General features: G+C 48.4%; 1 protein-coding gene across 1 annotated transcript in view; it reads right to left on the minus strand.

Moving 5' to 3' along the window:
• Positions 1 to 246: 246 nt before the first annotated feature.
• The window catches only part of LOC138296160 (cystatin-like), a 65,960-nt gene continuing 49,208 nt past the window's right edge, over positions 247 to 16,998 (minus strand). The window contains exons 2-3 of the mRNA XM_069235043.1: positions 4,339 to 4,452; positions 247 to 551 (exon numbers count right to left, since the gene is read on the minus strand). Coding sequence (XP_069091144.1) covers positions 438 to 551; positions 4,339 to 4,452 — 228 coding nt within the window. The 3' untranslated portion in view covers positions 247 to 437. The remainder of the gene's footprint in view (positions 552 to 4,338; positions 4,453 to 16,998) is intronic.

Raw genomic sequence — 16,998 nt, forward strand, 5'->3', positions numbered from 1 at the left:
ATATCGAAAACCACAGACAACACCAGCCAAGACCGCCACCACCACCATGCGGACAAGTGAAAGCAAGACGCTGTGCCTTACGATAACATCCACTCAGACTTACTCATTGGCCAAAAAAACAGCTCATGGCTATGTAGCGATCCACAGCATACCAATTGCAAAGACCAATTCCTTCAAAAGAACTTGCAGAACGTAAGACATTTCAAACCAAGTATGTCTTTTATGTAATGGAACAGTCGTCAGAAATGGCTGAAAAACGATTACTTTTTATTGTGCTTCAAGCAGAAAACGAGTACACATTACGTTTCACACTAAACTTTAAAAGTACAGAACAAATGAAAGCGAAAGGATAAGGTTACATATTTAGAAATTAAATTCATTACAAAGTAAAAACTTTCGACTTTTCATCTATCAAATCGTCATGCTTAGAGAGAGCTTCAGGAAAGTCGGAGCTGCAATCCATTTCTTTTTTGGTTGGAGCATCTTTTACTTATCAGTTTTATTTGATTGAGCCAAGGAACATAATTCACGACGAAGGTGCACACGGATCTCTGGGGTAGAAAGAAATAAAGTATCATGTTCAGTAACAAAAATAAGCATGTAGGTAGCTTCAGTAGGGATGACAACATGTGCCACACCACACATAACATGGCTAATTTCGCGCTTCCCGGTGTTACAAAGTATGAGGCCACAAACTGAACATTTTCACACGTTAAAAGGTCACAGGTACCCATTTAAAGATTTCCTTAAATTACTTAATCAAATATTAAAACCTGATCTTGTTCGAGAGTTGTCTCTGAGGGCATTCAACGAAGGTCCTCCTTCAGAACATATTGGTAAAATTAGACTAATGTCACAAAACATGGCGTTACTGTAAGAATATCTTTAAATAGGAAATAAGCAGTGTTTCTGCGAATTTTCTCGCACGCATTGAGGCAGTTTTACCTTCAATAATAATCCTTTATGTGCTCTAATGTTGGTGAGGTTAAACCAATACGTTTGTCTTCATGTGCACAAAGATTTCTGCACTGTTAATGTGTTTGCAGCTCTTACCATATTCTTGAAATTTATAGGCAAGGTCGACTGCTGTTCCTTCGGTAGAGACCGCGTTTCATTTTATATGTTGCACTGAATCACTAAATGTTTACACCAATTAGACTAAGTAATCAAGCAAAACTTTGTTTTGGTCGGCGGTGAGTTGATGCAAATGACAATTATGCACATGGAAGGCAGTGGAAATGTTATTGCAAAATCATAGCAACACAGTTAAGTCTACTTTATCCTAAGAAGTTGGAACAAAAATGTCCAAAATGATCTCGTATCTCAATCCCTTCTTGTGGGTCCACGCTGCAGTACTCTGTCTCATGCACTGTGCATCAAATGTTGATGCTCAGGAGCCCCACAAAGCTTACTTAAGCCTACACATTCCAAGAGTTAAAGAACACGAGTCTCTTAAACAGATAGCTTTAAAAGGCAAATCCCTTCTTTCTTCTGGAACAGTGTTCACTACTAGCGGTCATTTCACTGTACTCAAAAGAAATGACTTGATCTTGGTAACAAGGCCCAGTGGCGGGCTGTGATATATAATTCTAAAGGGGTGCCGGAGTGAAGTTGATGGTTCAACCCACTGACAGGCACTGTGGTAAACAGTAGCGGCCCCTCTGCTATGGCAGAGGAGCGTTGTTATGCTGCTGAAAGGCAGCAGAAAAATATAATGATAATACAACTATTGTATTATCATTTTATTTTTCACTCCCTCCTCGCAGGGCAGGAAGGGTCAGGGCGATCCTCAGCAGCAGCAGGAGAAGGAGTGGTGTGCACTCTAAGTGCACATGTTGGTTTGGCCGGCCGGCCAAGGCTGGATAAAACTAGCATGCACACTCAGAACTCCCCACCCAGGCTTTGTTGCACAGCCCGGGTGAAGAACCAATGCAGGGTCCCAGTCCCCAGCTGAGTGGCATTTCAGGCCGCTTAGTCCAATCCAGGTGCTTTTCTCATGCTGGGTAACAGCATGAGAGAAGCATCTGCACTGGGTTGGGAGGGGAACAAATAGAAAAGCACTGAGGTGACAAGGAACACAGAGGTGGCATGTGGCAGGTAAGTGTTTTTTTATATTATTATTATTCCCACTCACCCCCGCGTGACCCCCACCTGTTATTACAAGCAACTTCCACTGGTGGCCAATGCCTTTGGTTTACATGCTAAAGCTCTCAATCATGGCTCGTTAAAAGTGTTTTTATTTGTAACAGGCCATGACTGAGAGCTCTGAACAGGAGGCTGAAGGCAATGCAGGTGTCTCAGTGTCTGACAGAGGACCAAAAAAGTAAATAATAATCAAATTTAATTACCCATGCATCCTCTATGTTCTCCTCTTCAGAAGTCCCAGCATGAGTGTCGGAGCTTCAGCTAAATCCCTTTAACCATTCCAGATGATTTTCTCATGCTGCTGATAATGTCAGCAGCATCACAACAGCATCATGATTGGTTGGTGCAGGCTTGCTCGATACTCCTTTTGCTACTGGGAACCTGTGCCTTCTCTCCACCCAGCTGTCTAAGACAGCTCTGGTGGGGAGGTTTAAAGTGCGCATGTCAGGCTGGGCGTCACAAGACAGCTAGGCAAAGTGACATGCGCACTTTAAACAGGAGTGTACACATCTTTTCCACTGCTGCAAATCAGCAGCAATGGCAGCGCTCGTTCCTGACTCTTCACTCTCTCGGAGAGCACCTATGAAAAATAAAATGGTAATAAAGGCATTTTATTATCCTTCCATTTTTCACCTCTGCTGCTTCTGCAGCAGGGGGGCGACGCTCCTCCTCTCTAATGGAGGCCCGCCACTGCCCAGGCCCAGTACTGACAGATTAATAAGCTGGAAACATAAGGAATATTTAATAACAGAACACAACAGGTGCACATAGAAAGTAAAAATCATCTTGACCCTTCCCAAAAGAATTTACCAAATAACCCACACTGAATCGGTGCTTCTCTTCATACTTGGGAAAGAGGTGCATTCTCAATTTGGGCTACCAATGGGAATGATATTTGTGCTCTGACATTTCTAGATCTCTAAGCAGCATTTAGCAAAGTCCACCAATAGGTAGTTGTTGACTGTCCCCAGGTTATACCCCCTACTATATTGGTTTAATTTAGTTTGCAACCTTTGTAAGAGACAGGATTCATGTTTTCTTTCTTTTCTACATGCATCTGTCATTTTTTTCCTTAGCCCACTTACTGGCAGAAAACCTTGGGATTTACATTTGGATATCCACCATTAATACTAAGGTCCTGATTTATATCTTTTGGGGCAAAACTGCACTATCGCAGTTTTGCACCAAAAAGTTTAGCACCGACTTCCACCATTTCTGTCCACCAGCCGGGCACCATATTTATGGAATGGTGCAAGCCGGTGCAAAGGGCAGGCTACTGTAAAAAAAATTAGGTTAGTCGGGTGGGGCTGGTGGTATGGAAGAAAGGGGTTTTGCACCAAAAAATGACATTGGGCAGGTTAGAGTAAAAAAAATGACTCTAACCTGCCTATAATCATTTTCTGACGCAAAACCATCCATGCCACATGACTCCTGTCTTAGAAAAGACAGGAGTCATGCCCACCACCCCAATGACCAGGACAGGGGACCTATGGTCTCCTGGGCATGGCCATTGCACCCTGTGACATGTATGTGGGCCCATTTCAAGGCCCACTATGGCACTTTAAAAAAAAAGATGTACCTGTACTTACCTGGGATGGGGTCCCCCATCCTCTGCTGTCCCTCTGGTGTGAGTGGGGGTGTCCCTGGGGCCTGGATAGGGCACCTGTGGGCTTTTTCCATGGTGTTTCAGCATGGAAATAGGCCCACAGGTCCCCTAACGCCTGCTCTGACCCATGGGTCAAAAAATGGGGCAAAGCAAGCTTTGCACCATTTTTTGACCCCTCCTCCCCCCGTGCACCATTTTTGCATGGGAGTATAAATATGGCGTTAAGGCCATAGAGTCATTTTTTGCAAAGGAATGCCCACCTTGCAAATCATTAAGGCAAGGTAGGTTTCCGCGTCCAAAAAATGACTTTAACTCCATAAATTCCAAAGTATAAATATGGAGTTAGTTTTGGATCGAATTAGTGTAAAAACAATGACGCTAATTCGGTGCAAACAGAGGATACATATGCCCCTAAGTCCCTTCTAAGGTTGGTAGTTCTCTAGGTACCTTGTGCAATATTTCAACCAATTAGCGCCCAGATATGAATATTCTCCCAGAAATAAAAACGAAACAAAGCCACACCAATGTCAGCTGTACGCCCTATAAATATCCACCACAAATGTTTTTGTGAAATCTTGACACTGTACCTTTAGCATGTCCGGAGAGGTGTGAAAGGGACAGTCTTCATTTTTAGGGGCTGTTTGTAAGCATGATGTCAGTCCAGTCACAACTTCCGCTTCATAATTAACCCCAGAAACAATCTGCAAAATGGTAAAACAGAACACTATTTGTAATCCTCTGCAACATATCAAGATATATTGGTTTCAATCCCCGACCAGAAACACATATCAACATTGTTAGGCAAAACGGAGCAGTTGACCCAACCATGAGTTTGAAATAGAATGCACGAGCTGAGATTCACAGTTCAGCAAGCTGACCATAGCTGATTTCCTCTCAAGGATGGTGCAAATAAAAATACATTACAATTTACATAGAAGTAAATCATTGTATTCAAATTAGATTACTAAAGGGTAAATGGTGGAACAAATACCCTCAAAATGCATGTTCATGTATAGCATGATCTTTACACATTTCCTTACTGCTCACATTCTTAAGCAAGGAAAATGACGGGTTGAACTATGGATGGAAGGCATAAATATTTGGCTTACTCTGACGATTAATAAAGGAATAGAGCAACAATCTACAAAGCATCATTTTCAGACGTTTTACTGGTGTTTAACTTAAATTCATGTATTGCAATTTAATAATTAATTTTTAGACCTGCCTTTGAATCAAACGTAGAAAATCACAGTGGACATCTTGGCTAACAGTTTATTGACTATCAAATTGATGTTTTGGGAAAAGTAGTTACTTACAGGGCGTGGCCAGCGGAGCTTAGAATAGAACGTGAGTCATCTTCGCTGCATTTCAGCCCGGCAATCTAGCTACCTAGTGCCCATGTTCTGGTGACTGGATATGCTGGATATCATGATAGAGACACAGAAAACCTGTGGGGTGAACGCAGTTCAAGACAGGATGAGCTCCGAGCCCAAGGACACGTGTGTGTGCAAAGTGCATAGCATTTTTAACAGCTTGCATCCCGCTGCATTTAGGGACAGAAGAAAGCCAGCTTCTCAAAATAAGCAGGCCTGCATTAGGTTCAGGGCTCCAAGTTTTATGGTATTTATTTTTTAACATTTTCGTCTGCATTCATCCATATTTATTTTTTGGCCATGTTATTGGAACTTATCCATATTTATTTTGTATTTTGGGGATAAATGGAATCCTATTATGGTACATTTAAACATGTATTTAACTGATGAACATACTTTGATGCCTGTAGCGTTTTAGCAAATTAAGCAGTCAAATATAAGAAAACAATGCGCCCACAGGTAAATAACACCATTATATTCATATATATCCTAACATATGCTTATATTTAAGGAAATCTCATCCTGTTTTTAACTTCACACGCCATCTGCTCAGCTGTTGGCCTACAATTCACAAAAGACAGAATGGTGAGTCACTCACAACAAGCACAATTTTCTGTAGTTTTCCATTTTTAAAAATCAGTAAAAACAGAAAACTGGGAGTCTTAATTGAGATCAAGAATTTCCACCAGAGGCACCAGAAAGCACTCTCTCCCTGAAGCCAAAAGCTCCAGGTTCATGCAGGGGACCAGGCACGAAACAGAAGGTGAAGCAAGGCTCTCTCCTTGTGCACAGCTCAGAGTAGCCTGATCAGTACGACTGGGCTCAGCATCACAAGACTGAGAGAAAGTCAGCTCCAGATCAATCAGTGGGTGAGTCTGCAGCAATGTTTACATTCACGACTTGGCCGTCATCCTTAGCTTACAGAAAGAATTAACACACCACCATAGAGGAAGCTTGAGACATTATAGGAGATCAGGGGACCTGGACCAATGACGTAATTGAAGAACAGAAGATAAAGGCCCTCATTACAACCCTGGCGGTCGGTGATAAAGTGGCGGTAATACCGCCAACTGGCCGGCTATAAAAAAAATTGAATTTTGACCACAGCGGAAATCACCAACACAGACAGCCACTTTAACACATCGACCGCCAACAGCCAGACAGAAGACAATGTACTGCCCACAGTATTACAACAAGCCAATCCACCTGCTTTTCCAGGGCAGAACCAGCACCATCAAAAGCATGGCGGAAACAGAACACAGAAGGGAAACAACTCACCTCTCGACACTCAAGGAAGAACCACAACACCATGGAGCCCGAACTGCAGATCTTCCACATGCTGGTATACCTCCTCCTACACCAGGAACACGAACGGTGGCGAAGATGACCAGGGTGAGTACTGCACCTAGCACACAAGGGAAGGGGGGAAAAAGAAAGTGACACAGAAGCAACATGCAACACCTCCACCCACAACAACATACACACAAACAGATTCAACAACAGTACAAATCCACCGCAACCCTAAGGAATAACGCAAGGACAAAAGGAAGTGAGTAAAGTCAGTGTAATAATATACATTTCTATAAATACGGCCTCAAAGCACAAAACAGTATCTACAATATATACAAATGAGGGACAATGCCCAGTCCAAAATGTCTGTGGCCCACAGGGCCATATCACATAGGCAAAGGCCACACTTGACTCCTACCTCAATTCGGAGAGAACTCTGCTGGGACATCAGGTCGAAAATACACAGGCACCTCAAGAGGAAGGGGAAGGGGGGCACCTCAGCCGGAAGATGGTAAAACGCCACTGCTCCTGGAGGGGGCTACATGCCCTCTGCGATGTCCTGGGGAGTGCAAAGCCACAGTCTCTCAAGTGGGTGGTTTGCCCACTACTTGGTCCTGGGGAGTGCAAGACCACAGTCTCTCAAGTGGGTGGTGTGCCCATTGCTTGGTCCTGGGAGTGCAAAGCCACGGTCTCTCAGGTGGGTGGTTTGCCCACTGCTTGGTCCTGGGGAGTGCAAGTTCACAGTCTCTCAAGTGGGTGGTTTGCCCACTGCTGGGTCCTGGGGAGTGCAAAGCCACAGTCTCTCAGGTGGGTGGTTTGCCCACTGCTTGGTCCTGGGGAGTGCAAGGCCACAGTCTCTCTAGTAGACGGCTTCTCCACTGATTCTGGAGGGGGCCTTGTGCCCAGTGTGCTTCATTCTGGCAAGGAGGGGGTGAGTGGATGCCTTCTTCCACTGGCTCTGGAGGGGGCTTTGTTCCCAGTGTGCTTCATCCTGGCAAGGAGGTGGTGAATGAATGCCTTCTTCCACTGGTTCTGTAGGGGGCTTTGTGCCCAGTGTGCTTCATCCTGGCAAGGAGGGGGTTAGTGGATGCCTTCTTCCACTGGTTCTGTAGGGGGCTTTGTGCCCAGTGTGCTTCATCCTGGCAAGGAGGGGGTTAGTGGATGCCTTCTTCCACTGGTTCTGGAGGGGACTTTGTGCCCAGCAATGCAGATCTTGAATGGTGCAAGGTCACAGTCTCTCACCTGGGTGTCACACCTACAGTTGCTGGGGCCAGGATACACTACAGCCCATGTAGGCATGACCACACACTGCCCTCCGGCGGTAACGGCTGCTCAGTGGTGGCAATGGCAGGGCTGGCGGCAGTGCTGCCGTTGGTGGGGGGGAGGCTCCAGCCCTTCCCCAGCAGTCTCGGGTGGCTGCCCACTGGGGCTGCTGCTGCTGCTGGCAGTGGTGCTGGTGGTGGTGCAAGTGGCGGTGCTGCCAGTGGTGGGGGGAGGCTCCAGCCCTTCCCCAGCAGCCTGGGACAGCTGCCCACTGGGGCTGCTAATGCTGGCAGTGGTGCTGGTGGCAGTGCAGGTGCAGGCGGCGGTTCTGGTGGCGGTGCTGCCAGTGGTGGGGGGAGGCTCCAGCCCTTCCCCAGCAGCCTCGGACGGCTGCCCACTGGGGCAGCTGCTGCTGGCAGTGGTGCTGGTGGCAGTGCTGGTGGCAGTGCAGGTGGCGGTGCAGGTTGCAGTGCTGGCGGCAGTGCTGCAAGTGGTGGGGGGAGGCTCCAGCCCTTCCCCCTCAGCCTCGGACGGCTGAAGCGCCATGGCTGGTGGTGTTTGCCCAGATGCTGCTCCAGCACCAGGCACCAGATCCATCCTGCCTGTGGCGTCTGTGCCTTTTCATTGCCCTTGGCAGCTGGTGTTCCCTTCCTGCCCTTGGCAGCTGGTGGTGCCACCTTGCTTCTGGCAGCTGGTATTCCTTTCCGGCCCTTGGCAGAAGGTGGTGCCTCCTTGCCCTTGCTAGCTGGTGGTTCCTTCTTGCCCTTGCTAGCTGGGGGTGCCTCCTTGCCCTTGCTAGCTGGTGGTGCCTCCTTGCTAGCTGGTGGTGCTTCCTTGCTCTTGGTAGCTGGTGGACCCTTCTTGCCCTTGACAGCTGGTGCAGGCACACTGGCAGTGCTGATGGGTGTCTCCTTGGATCCTCTCACACCTGCAGTAGCTGCAGAAATTACAGTGGCTGTGGACTGGGTGGCTGAGGTGCTGGCCTGGGTTCTGCCCACCTTGGCCCGAAGTGAAAAACAGGGGGGGGGGGGAGGGGGGGGGGAAGGGCAGGAAATAGTTCAAGGGTGGAGAGGAAAAGCCTTTTAGGGACACTTGTGTTTGATTAAATATTGAGAAGTCCAAAATGGTAAAAGGCGCGTTCCATCAATGTAGGGGACAGGTAATCCTTATGCGTCATGATACTGTATCCAGTGGTATATCCATAGTGAGGGACATACAATAATTGTAAGGTCTAAGTAGACCCTGCCTGTAGAACTGTGCCGCCCTGTAGACTCCGGGAGTGCAAGCTAAAGAAACGTGTATGTACTCTCCCGCAGCGCCTTTTACCATTTTGGACTTCTCAAAATTTAATCAAATTTTTGATAAAGTCTTTTCATTAGGATCTCTAACAGAACTACATTAGCTACTCGTTTCTTAGTTATCTTGAGCCTTGAAAAAGTCCGTGAGGACGAAACACGTGTTGGCTGTTTTGTTTCTCTTATATACCTGTTCATTCTGAGGATTCAGACTGTTTCTGTAACTCGTATATACTCTTTTATATGTGGACTTGAACATCTTATAACTACGATTTACTACCGATCACCAAGGATTAAAACGTTTCACACAAGCTTTCCATTCTTGGACTCATGTTTTTGGAGTGCCCTGGGTGCTACTTTTCTTAGGAGATGTAGTGATAGGCGTGCTGGTGATGGAGGTAGTGGATGAGGATGTAGTGCATCCAGGTGTGAGTGTAGACGCTACTGGGAGGGCGGTGGACAACAAGGAGGAGGGGGACACAGTGGAGACAGTGGATGATGGTGTGTCTGCATCTCGATGGTGCTTGTGTGAGTGCCTGTGGGATGAAGTGTGGTGCTTGTGTTTGCCTGAGCCACTTCTGTGTGTTGATTCGGGTGCATGCTTGTCTGAAAGTGTGCTTGGGATAGGCTGGGGTTGAGGGGAATGGGACTGGGTAGAGGAAGTTGGAGGGGGAGGCTAGTGATGGGACAATGGCTGCCATCAGGGAGTTGGCCAGAGCCTGGAACAACCTCTTTTGGGCCGCCATGCCAGAGTGAATGCCCTCCAGGTATGCATTTGTTTGTTGCAAATGCCCTGCCAGACCCTGGAGGGCATTCAGTATGGTTGACTGCCCAACAGAGATGGATCGCAGGAGGTCAATAGCCATCTCACTGAGGGGAGCAGGGCTGACTGGGGCAGGGCCTAAGGTGCCTGAGGTGAAGGAGATGCCCACCCTCCTGGGTGAGTGGGCATGGGAAACACGCTGAGGGGCTGCTGGGAGGGCCTTGCTGGTAGGGGGGTGGCGGCTGTACCTGTATTTGGGGTGGGCACCGAGGTGTCCGCCAGGGAGCTTCCATCAGAGGAGGTGTCGCTGTCCGAACAGTCCCCTCCAGTCTCTGCTGTGGTGCTCCCCCTCGCCCTCCGTCCCACTGGTGACCTCACCGTCAGTGGATTCAGCCTCATGGACCATGTGGGATGCAGCTCCCTCTGTCACCGGTGCCTCTGCTCCTCTGCCAGATGATGCTAATTCACACAGGGACAGGGTGACAAAACAAAAAGGGGGGAAGAGACAGAGGATACACTTGGTGAATGCCAGCAACAACACCACCATTGGTGTACACAACACACAGGTAACAGCCCTATGCACTAGGCCATGCTCTACGAGTTACAATGCTAGTCAGTAGGCCATAGGGTACAATGCCTAACACCAATAGCAGCACACCTGAAACCAACAGGACCCTGCCCAGTAGTAGATGCCCACTAGCATATTTGGGTTTGGAGTGCATCTGAGCCTGCCCATCATGGAACTCATATCTCCCACCCAGATAACACCTCAACAGGTGCAATTTCATGATTCAGAAATTGTACTCACCCCCTTGTGGCTGCTGTGATGCCTTGAAGCACCCATTCAACTCCCGATAGGCCACTGCCAGGATGCGGAACATCAGGGGGGTTAGGGTACGAAGGGCACCCCTTCCTCACTGGGAGGCCATCCCCAGCTGGGCCTCCGCCGTCTTCCTTGCCCAGCGGCACAGGTCCTCCCGCTGTTTGCGACAGTGGGTGCTCCGCCTGTCAAAGACCCCCAGGGTCCGCACCTCCTTGGAGATGGCACGCCAAATACCCTTTTTCTGATGGGCGCTGACTTGCGGAAAAAGATACATAGGAAAAGGTATTAGTCATGCCATCCAGCCTGTTACACTCATGGCACACCATATCCCTCCCATCCCCTAACGCACAGACTTTGCCCACCATACATGCAGCACTCTGCCCAGGAGCCCTCAGCAATCTCCCCCACTCGAGGCTTACACACACAGCACACCATACATTCATGCCCCATGCATTGTGCACAGTGTACTCACCTGTTGGTCTGGATGACCATAAAGTAAATGGTAATGGGGTAGGACCCCATCCACTAGTCTCTCCAACTCCTTTTAATTGAAGGCAAGGGCCCATTCCCCAGCCACTCGAGCCATGGTCGCTTCCAGACACGGATCACAGCAGCACTTGCAGTGTAGGTCCTCTCCTGTTGAAGGTCAGGTAGCAAGTGAGTGAACAGATAGAAAATGGTGCTCACGTCCATGGCAGTGCATACCGTCACCGCCAGGATACATCACCATTGGCTCATGGAATCCATAGGCCCCAATGATAACCAGTGAGGTGTTGCACAGCGGTCATCAACCGCCTCCCGCAACGGCACACAACGTCAGCGGAATTACCTCATTTCCACTTGTCCCTCCTCACAGGTCAGGCAGCCGCCATTTCAGGGGGGAACAGGCCATGGCACCTAACTGCGTCACAGCAGACTTAGGCACATCAACAGACCTACACGCTCACATACTGTTTCTCTCACAAAAATGCACGGCATGTTACTCTGAGGATATCTTTGAATATGACCATCTGCTCACCATTTTTCACCCTAGAGTTCAACCGCTGAGGATGAATAGGAGATGGAGACATACCCCTGTGTACAGACCCCTGGTGGACCTGGCGACAATGGAGGACAGGCACATTATCATAACCTACATACTTGATAGGGCCACAATCCAAGAGCTGTGTGCCCAATTGGAGCCAGACCTGATCTCAGCTATCCACCACCCTACTGGGATTCCCCACTCTTGTGCAAGTCCTGTCAGTGCTCCATTTCTTGGCAAGTGGCTCCTTCCAAGGGACAGTGACCATGGCAGCAGGGATGTCACAGCCTATGTTCTCAAACGTGCTGACCAGAGTGTTGTCAGCCCTGATGAAACACATGTGCAGCTACATCGTATTCCCCCAGGTGGAGGATTTGGCCACAGTGAAGGCTGACTTCTATGCACTGAGACATATCCTCAGCATCATTGGTGCTATTGATGGTACACATATTGCCTTTGTTCCCCCCAGTCCCCTGGAGAAATGAACAAGTGTTCAGAAATGGAAAGAGCTTACACTCTCTGAATGTGCTGATAGTGTGCCTGGCGGACCAGTACATCTCCCATGTGAATGCAAAGTATCCTGGGTCTGTGCATGATGCCTTTATCTTGAGGAATAGCAGCATTGCATATGTGATGGCACAACTCCAGAGACACAGGGTGTGGCTAATAGGTGAGGCCATGATTCCCACCCAGTCTCTGTTGATATATGGGTGTGGGTTTGGCCCTAAGGGTGAGTGTCTGGCTAACAGGTATCCCCGATATTTATAGGTGACTCTGGTTACCCCACCTCTCATGGCTACTGACCCCAGTGAGGAATGCCAGGACAAGGGCAGAGGAATGTTACAATGAGGCACATGGACGAACAAGGAGTATAATTGAGCGCACCTTTGGCCTCCTGAAAGCCAGATTCCGGTGCCTCCATCTGACAGGTGGATCCCTGTGCTACTCACCCAAGAAGGTCTGCCAGATCATCGTTGCATGTTGCACAACCTGGCCTTGAGACGGAAGGTGCCTTTTCTGCAGGAGGATGAGGCCGGAGATGGTCGTGTGGCAGCGGGGGAGCCTGTGGAGAGTGATGAAGAGGAGGCAGAGGAAGAGGATTTGGACAACAGAACAACTATAATTCAACAGTACTTCCAGTGACACACAGGTAAATCACTGTAACTTCACCTTCCATTGCAGTTTTGTGTTGGACATTGTACATGGCAGGCTGATTTTCCCAATTCTATGGCCACTTACTGTACCCTTTGGAATCTCTATTTTCAGATATCTGTGCCCCCTCTGGCTCCTGGTGTGTTTACTGCTGCCCACTACAGGTCCTATGTATACATAACTGTACAGTTGAATTGCAATGCTTACAGCTTGTTTAACGAATACATATTTCAATCAATTGACAGACTGGATACTTGTATTTGTTCAAAGGATGTTCATTTAGGTGCTAATAAGTGGAGGGGGTATTGCTGATTGAGGAAAGTCCAGGATAGAGTCCAGTCTATTGGTATCACAGGTGCATTGTCCAAGGGGGAATGGGAAAAGGAGCAATGGCAGGTCAAGCTGGACAGGGTGACAGAGTGGGACACAAGGGTGACAATCAGAAGAGTCTTGTTTCCTGGCGGGGGTCTTGGCAATGTTCTCTGGCTTCTGCCTGGATCACAGGGACCTTTTGCGTGGTGGTTATCCTTCTGCAGGGCAAGGGGTGCTGGTGGCCTGTTGTTCCTGTAGCTGGGCCTCCTGTTCACTAGCGTCAGCGGAGGTGGAAGGCTGTTCGTCAGTGAGGCTAGTGTCAGGGGCCCATTGGTGTGCCACTGCTTCCCTCATGATGTTGGCCATGTCTGCCAGCACCCCTGCAATGGTGACCAGCGTGGTGTGGATGTCCCTCAGGTCCTCCCTGATCCCCAGGTACTGTCCGTCCTGCAGTCGATGGGTCTCCTGCAACTTGGCCAGTATCTGGACCATGGTCTCCTGGGAATGGTGGTATGCTCCCAGGATGTTTGTGAGTGCCTCATGGAGAGTCGGTTCCCTGGGCCTGTCCTCCCCCTGTCGCACAGCAGTCTCACAGCTTCCCTGTTGTCCTGTGCCTCTGTCCCCTGAACCATGTGCCCACTGCCACTGACTCCAGGTGCCTGATCATCCTGTGTTTGTGTGGTTGCCTGGGGTCCCTGTAGTGGTGGACACACTGCTGATTTATGTGTCCTGGGGACAGTGGTATGGGCCCGCTGGGTGGGTGCTGTGGTGGTGTTTCCTGAGGGGGGAGGCCCTGTGGTGGTATGTGACTGTTCGGGCCCACTGGGTGGGTGCTGTGGTGGTATTTCCTGGGGGGGGAGGCTCTGTGGTGGTATGGGACTGTTCCTGGGTAACCGACTGTGCAGAGGTCCCTGATGGGCCAGGTCGGTCATCCTGATCCAGACGCACAGAGCTGCTGTCATCACTGTGGGCCTCTTGGGGGGGGGGGGGGTACTGGATATTGCTGGCACCTCCTCTCCGGTGACGTTGTGTGGGGGTCCTGTGGGTATATGAAAGCAGTGTTATTGTTACTGCATGTGACATCTTGTGCATGGGTATATTTCCCCCCATGGTTGTTATTACCAAGGCAGCTTTGGCTTGTGTGAGTTGTAATTTGGTTGGCTAAGTGATTGTCACTAGTGTGCATGTTGTGATGATGGGTGTCCATGCAGGGCTGTGAGTGTGTCCATGCATTGGTGGTGCATGCAGTGCTGGTTACTGGGATGGGTGGGTTGTGATGGTGGGGTATATATGAGGTGGTGGGGTGATGGGGTGATGGGGTGAGGGTAGGGGTGGGGGATTGTGATGGCATGCAGGTAGAGGGGGTGATAGTAATAGTAATAGAGATTTGACTTACCCGAGTCCAGTCATCCTCCTACTCCTGCCAGGCCCTCAGGATGCCTGATACCCAAGACTTGCTCCTCCCATGTTGTTAGTTGTGGGGGAGGAGGTGGGGGTCCACCGCCAGTCCTCTCTACAGCTATTTGGTGTCTTGCAATCACGGAACGCACCTTCCCCTGTAGGTCGTTCCACCTCTTCCTAATGTCATCCCTTGTTCTGGGGGGCTGTCCCACGGCGTTGACCCTGTCCATGACTCTCCGCCATAGCTCCATCTTCCTAGCAATGGACGTCTGCTGCACCTGTGATGCAAATAGCTGTGGCTCTACCCGGATGATTTCCTCCACCATGACCCTTAAGTCCTCCCCTGAGAACCTGGGATGTCTTTGTGGTGCCATGGGTGTAGTGTGACTGGTGTGTGTGAAGGTATGTGGGGTGATATTTTGGGGTGTGTGCTGTGAGGTGCATGGATGGTGTATGGGTGATGGTGTTCTGTAGCTCTGGTTCTGTGGGTGCTCCTTGCGTGTCTCCCTCTCTCTCTGTTGTAAATTGTTTGTATTGGTAAAGGGTTGTAGGTAATGTAGGTATGCTTTTTATAGTGGTTTGTGGGTGTGGTGTGTGTATGTGTGTCAGGAGTATGTAGTTTGAATTGTCCAATGTGGTGTTGTTTTGTATGTGTGTGTATTTTAAGCGCAGCGGTATGTACCGCCAATGGTTTACCACGGTTGAATGTCCACCACGGTGATTCATGGGTCATAATGCTGTGGCCGTATTCCTGTTGGCGTAATGATGTGGGTTTTAGTACCGCCAGTTTATCACTGACCTTTGGGCTGGCAGACCTGTGTGTGTGTCTGTATAGTGCCGGATTTCTATGTGTGGGTCATAATACGCATAGCGGTATACCCCCGTGGTCGCGGAATGTTGGCGGCAGTCATCATGGCGGTAAGCGGCACATACCGCCAATGTCATAATGAGGGCCAAAATGTTTGAGATGCAGGCAGAACCCCTTATATGAATTATTTTCAAAGCATGAAACACTATCATCCCAAAAACTATGGTCCAACACCACAGTTGGGCAGTACCTGGTTTGGGCAGATGGCCATCCTTTTTGAATGCTTACTGACAAAAGAAGAAGCTCCAGCACCACATGAACTACAACAGGCAAGTTTTCAGAACAGTCATACATATGGGCCATGCTGGGGTCTCCAGGACTGTACTAAAATAATAAAAAGCAGGAGTATGGACCACAGCCGCATAATTTTTCCTTAGACAGACTGAAGTAGGAGTCCAGGTTAAGCATTTCTGAGGCAGGCTCTGTATCCAAGGCTCAATTTGTTTGAAAAATCTATATGACATACAGTGGCTAAGCTATTAACACCAGGTCCTGCCCTAAGGTAACTATAACTCACCCCTTCGCCATGCACAGCTAATTACTCCACATATTAAATCATTTATGACATCTTAATGGCATCTTTGATATTATCACTGCAACATCTGCATTAAATTATTGAGAAGAAAACTGTGCATGCAAGGGCACGAGTTTTAGTTACCCTAGCGCACGAGTTACAGTTACTTGAAATAACTGCTGAATTTCGATGGTTTTGTACAAGTAAATTTAGAAACTAACCATAAAGTACTTGTAACCTTTGATATTTTCAGTAAATATATATTTTATATTTACTGCGGTTCACCAGTAGGTAGTTCAAGTTAGGACCTAGTTTCCATAGGAAAAGCGTTTTTTGACGTGGCTATATCTTTGGCACCATTTGAAGAATCTTCATTAAATTTTTCAGAAAAAGTGTCAAGTTGGGTCTTGTACATGGAAAATTTCGGGGTGATCCATGAAGCAGGGGGCCAGAAAAAGGGGGGGGGGGGGGTCATAAAAAGGGGGTTTACCATGACAATTCCCATTGAGATTTTAGACACGACTACAGCTGGATGGAATTACACCAAATTTGGCAGAATGGTAGCTCTTGGTCCAGAAAACCCCCTTTTTGTCATTTGGTGTAAATCCGTTCAGTAATTTTTGGGATATTAAAGGAAAAACAAATTTGTAAATCTAGGTGCACAAATCACTTGCAAATTCTCCCAATCTTGTGCGAAGATCTGATTGGCTGCCAACACTTCAACCAGGAAGTGCTGCCAGCCATTTTGGGACTCGGTCTCAGTTGAGTCCCAAACAAAAAGATACAAAATTTGTGGGTGTGGCTAACCTTCATGGCCGTGTAGAAATGATCCACAGAGGCTCTGCCTGCACATCTGCAGGCCTATTGGCCTGCTGACTCACTCATTCCCCAGCCAGTTTGAAGTCTTAACTGGGTTACCACCTTCAGATGTTGGCAGTGTGTCCAGTGCAGCACTATTACTAGCTCAACATCAAGTTTTTCCCTATGACCTTGCAGTGGGACAGCAACATAGCAGCACCTGTGATGGATCTAAGGTTGCAAAAGAAGGAAGGACTGCTCTGAAGGCCATTGTGGTGCCTAGCTCTGACTTTTGTCTGACCTCAAAATGCAGGCGGTGCGCTGCAGTTCCCATATGCACCGCCAGCAGGAAGGTGAACTCTTCCCAAAGA

This window comes from Pleurodeles waltl, chromosome 5, assembly GCF_031143425.1.
Source record: "Pleurodeles waltl isolate 20211129_DDA chromosome 5, aPleWal1.hap1.20221129, whole genome shotgun sequence".
In the NCBI taxonomy this organism is placed as follows: domain Eukaryota; kingdom Metazoa; phylum Chordata; class Amphibia; order Caudata; family Salamandridae; genus Pleurodeles; species Pleurodeles waltl.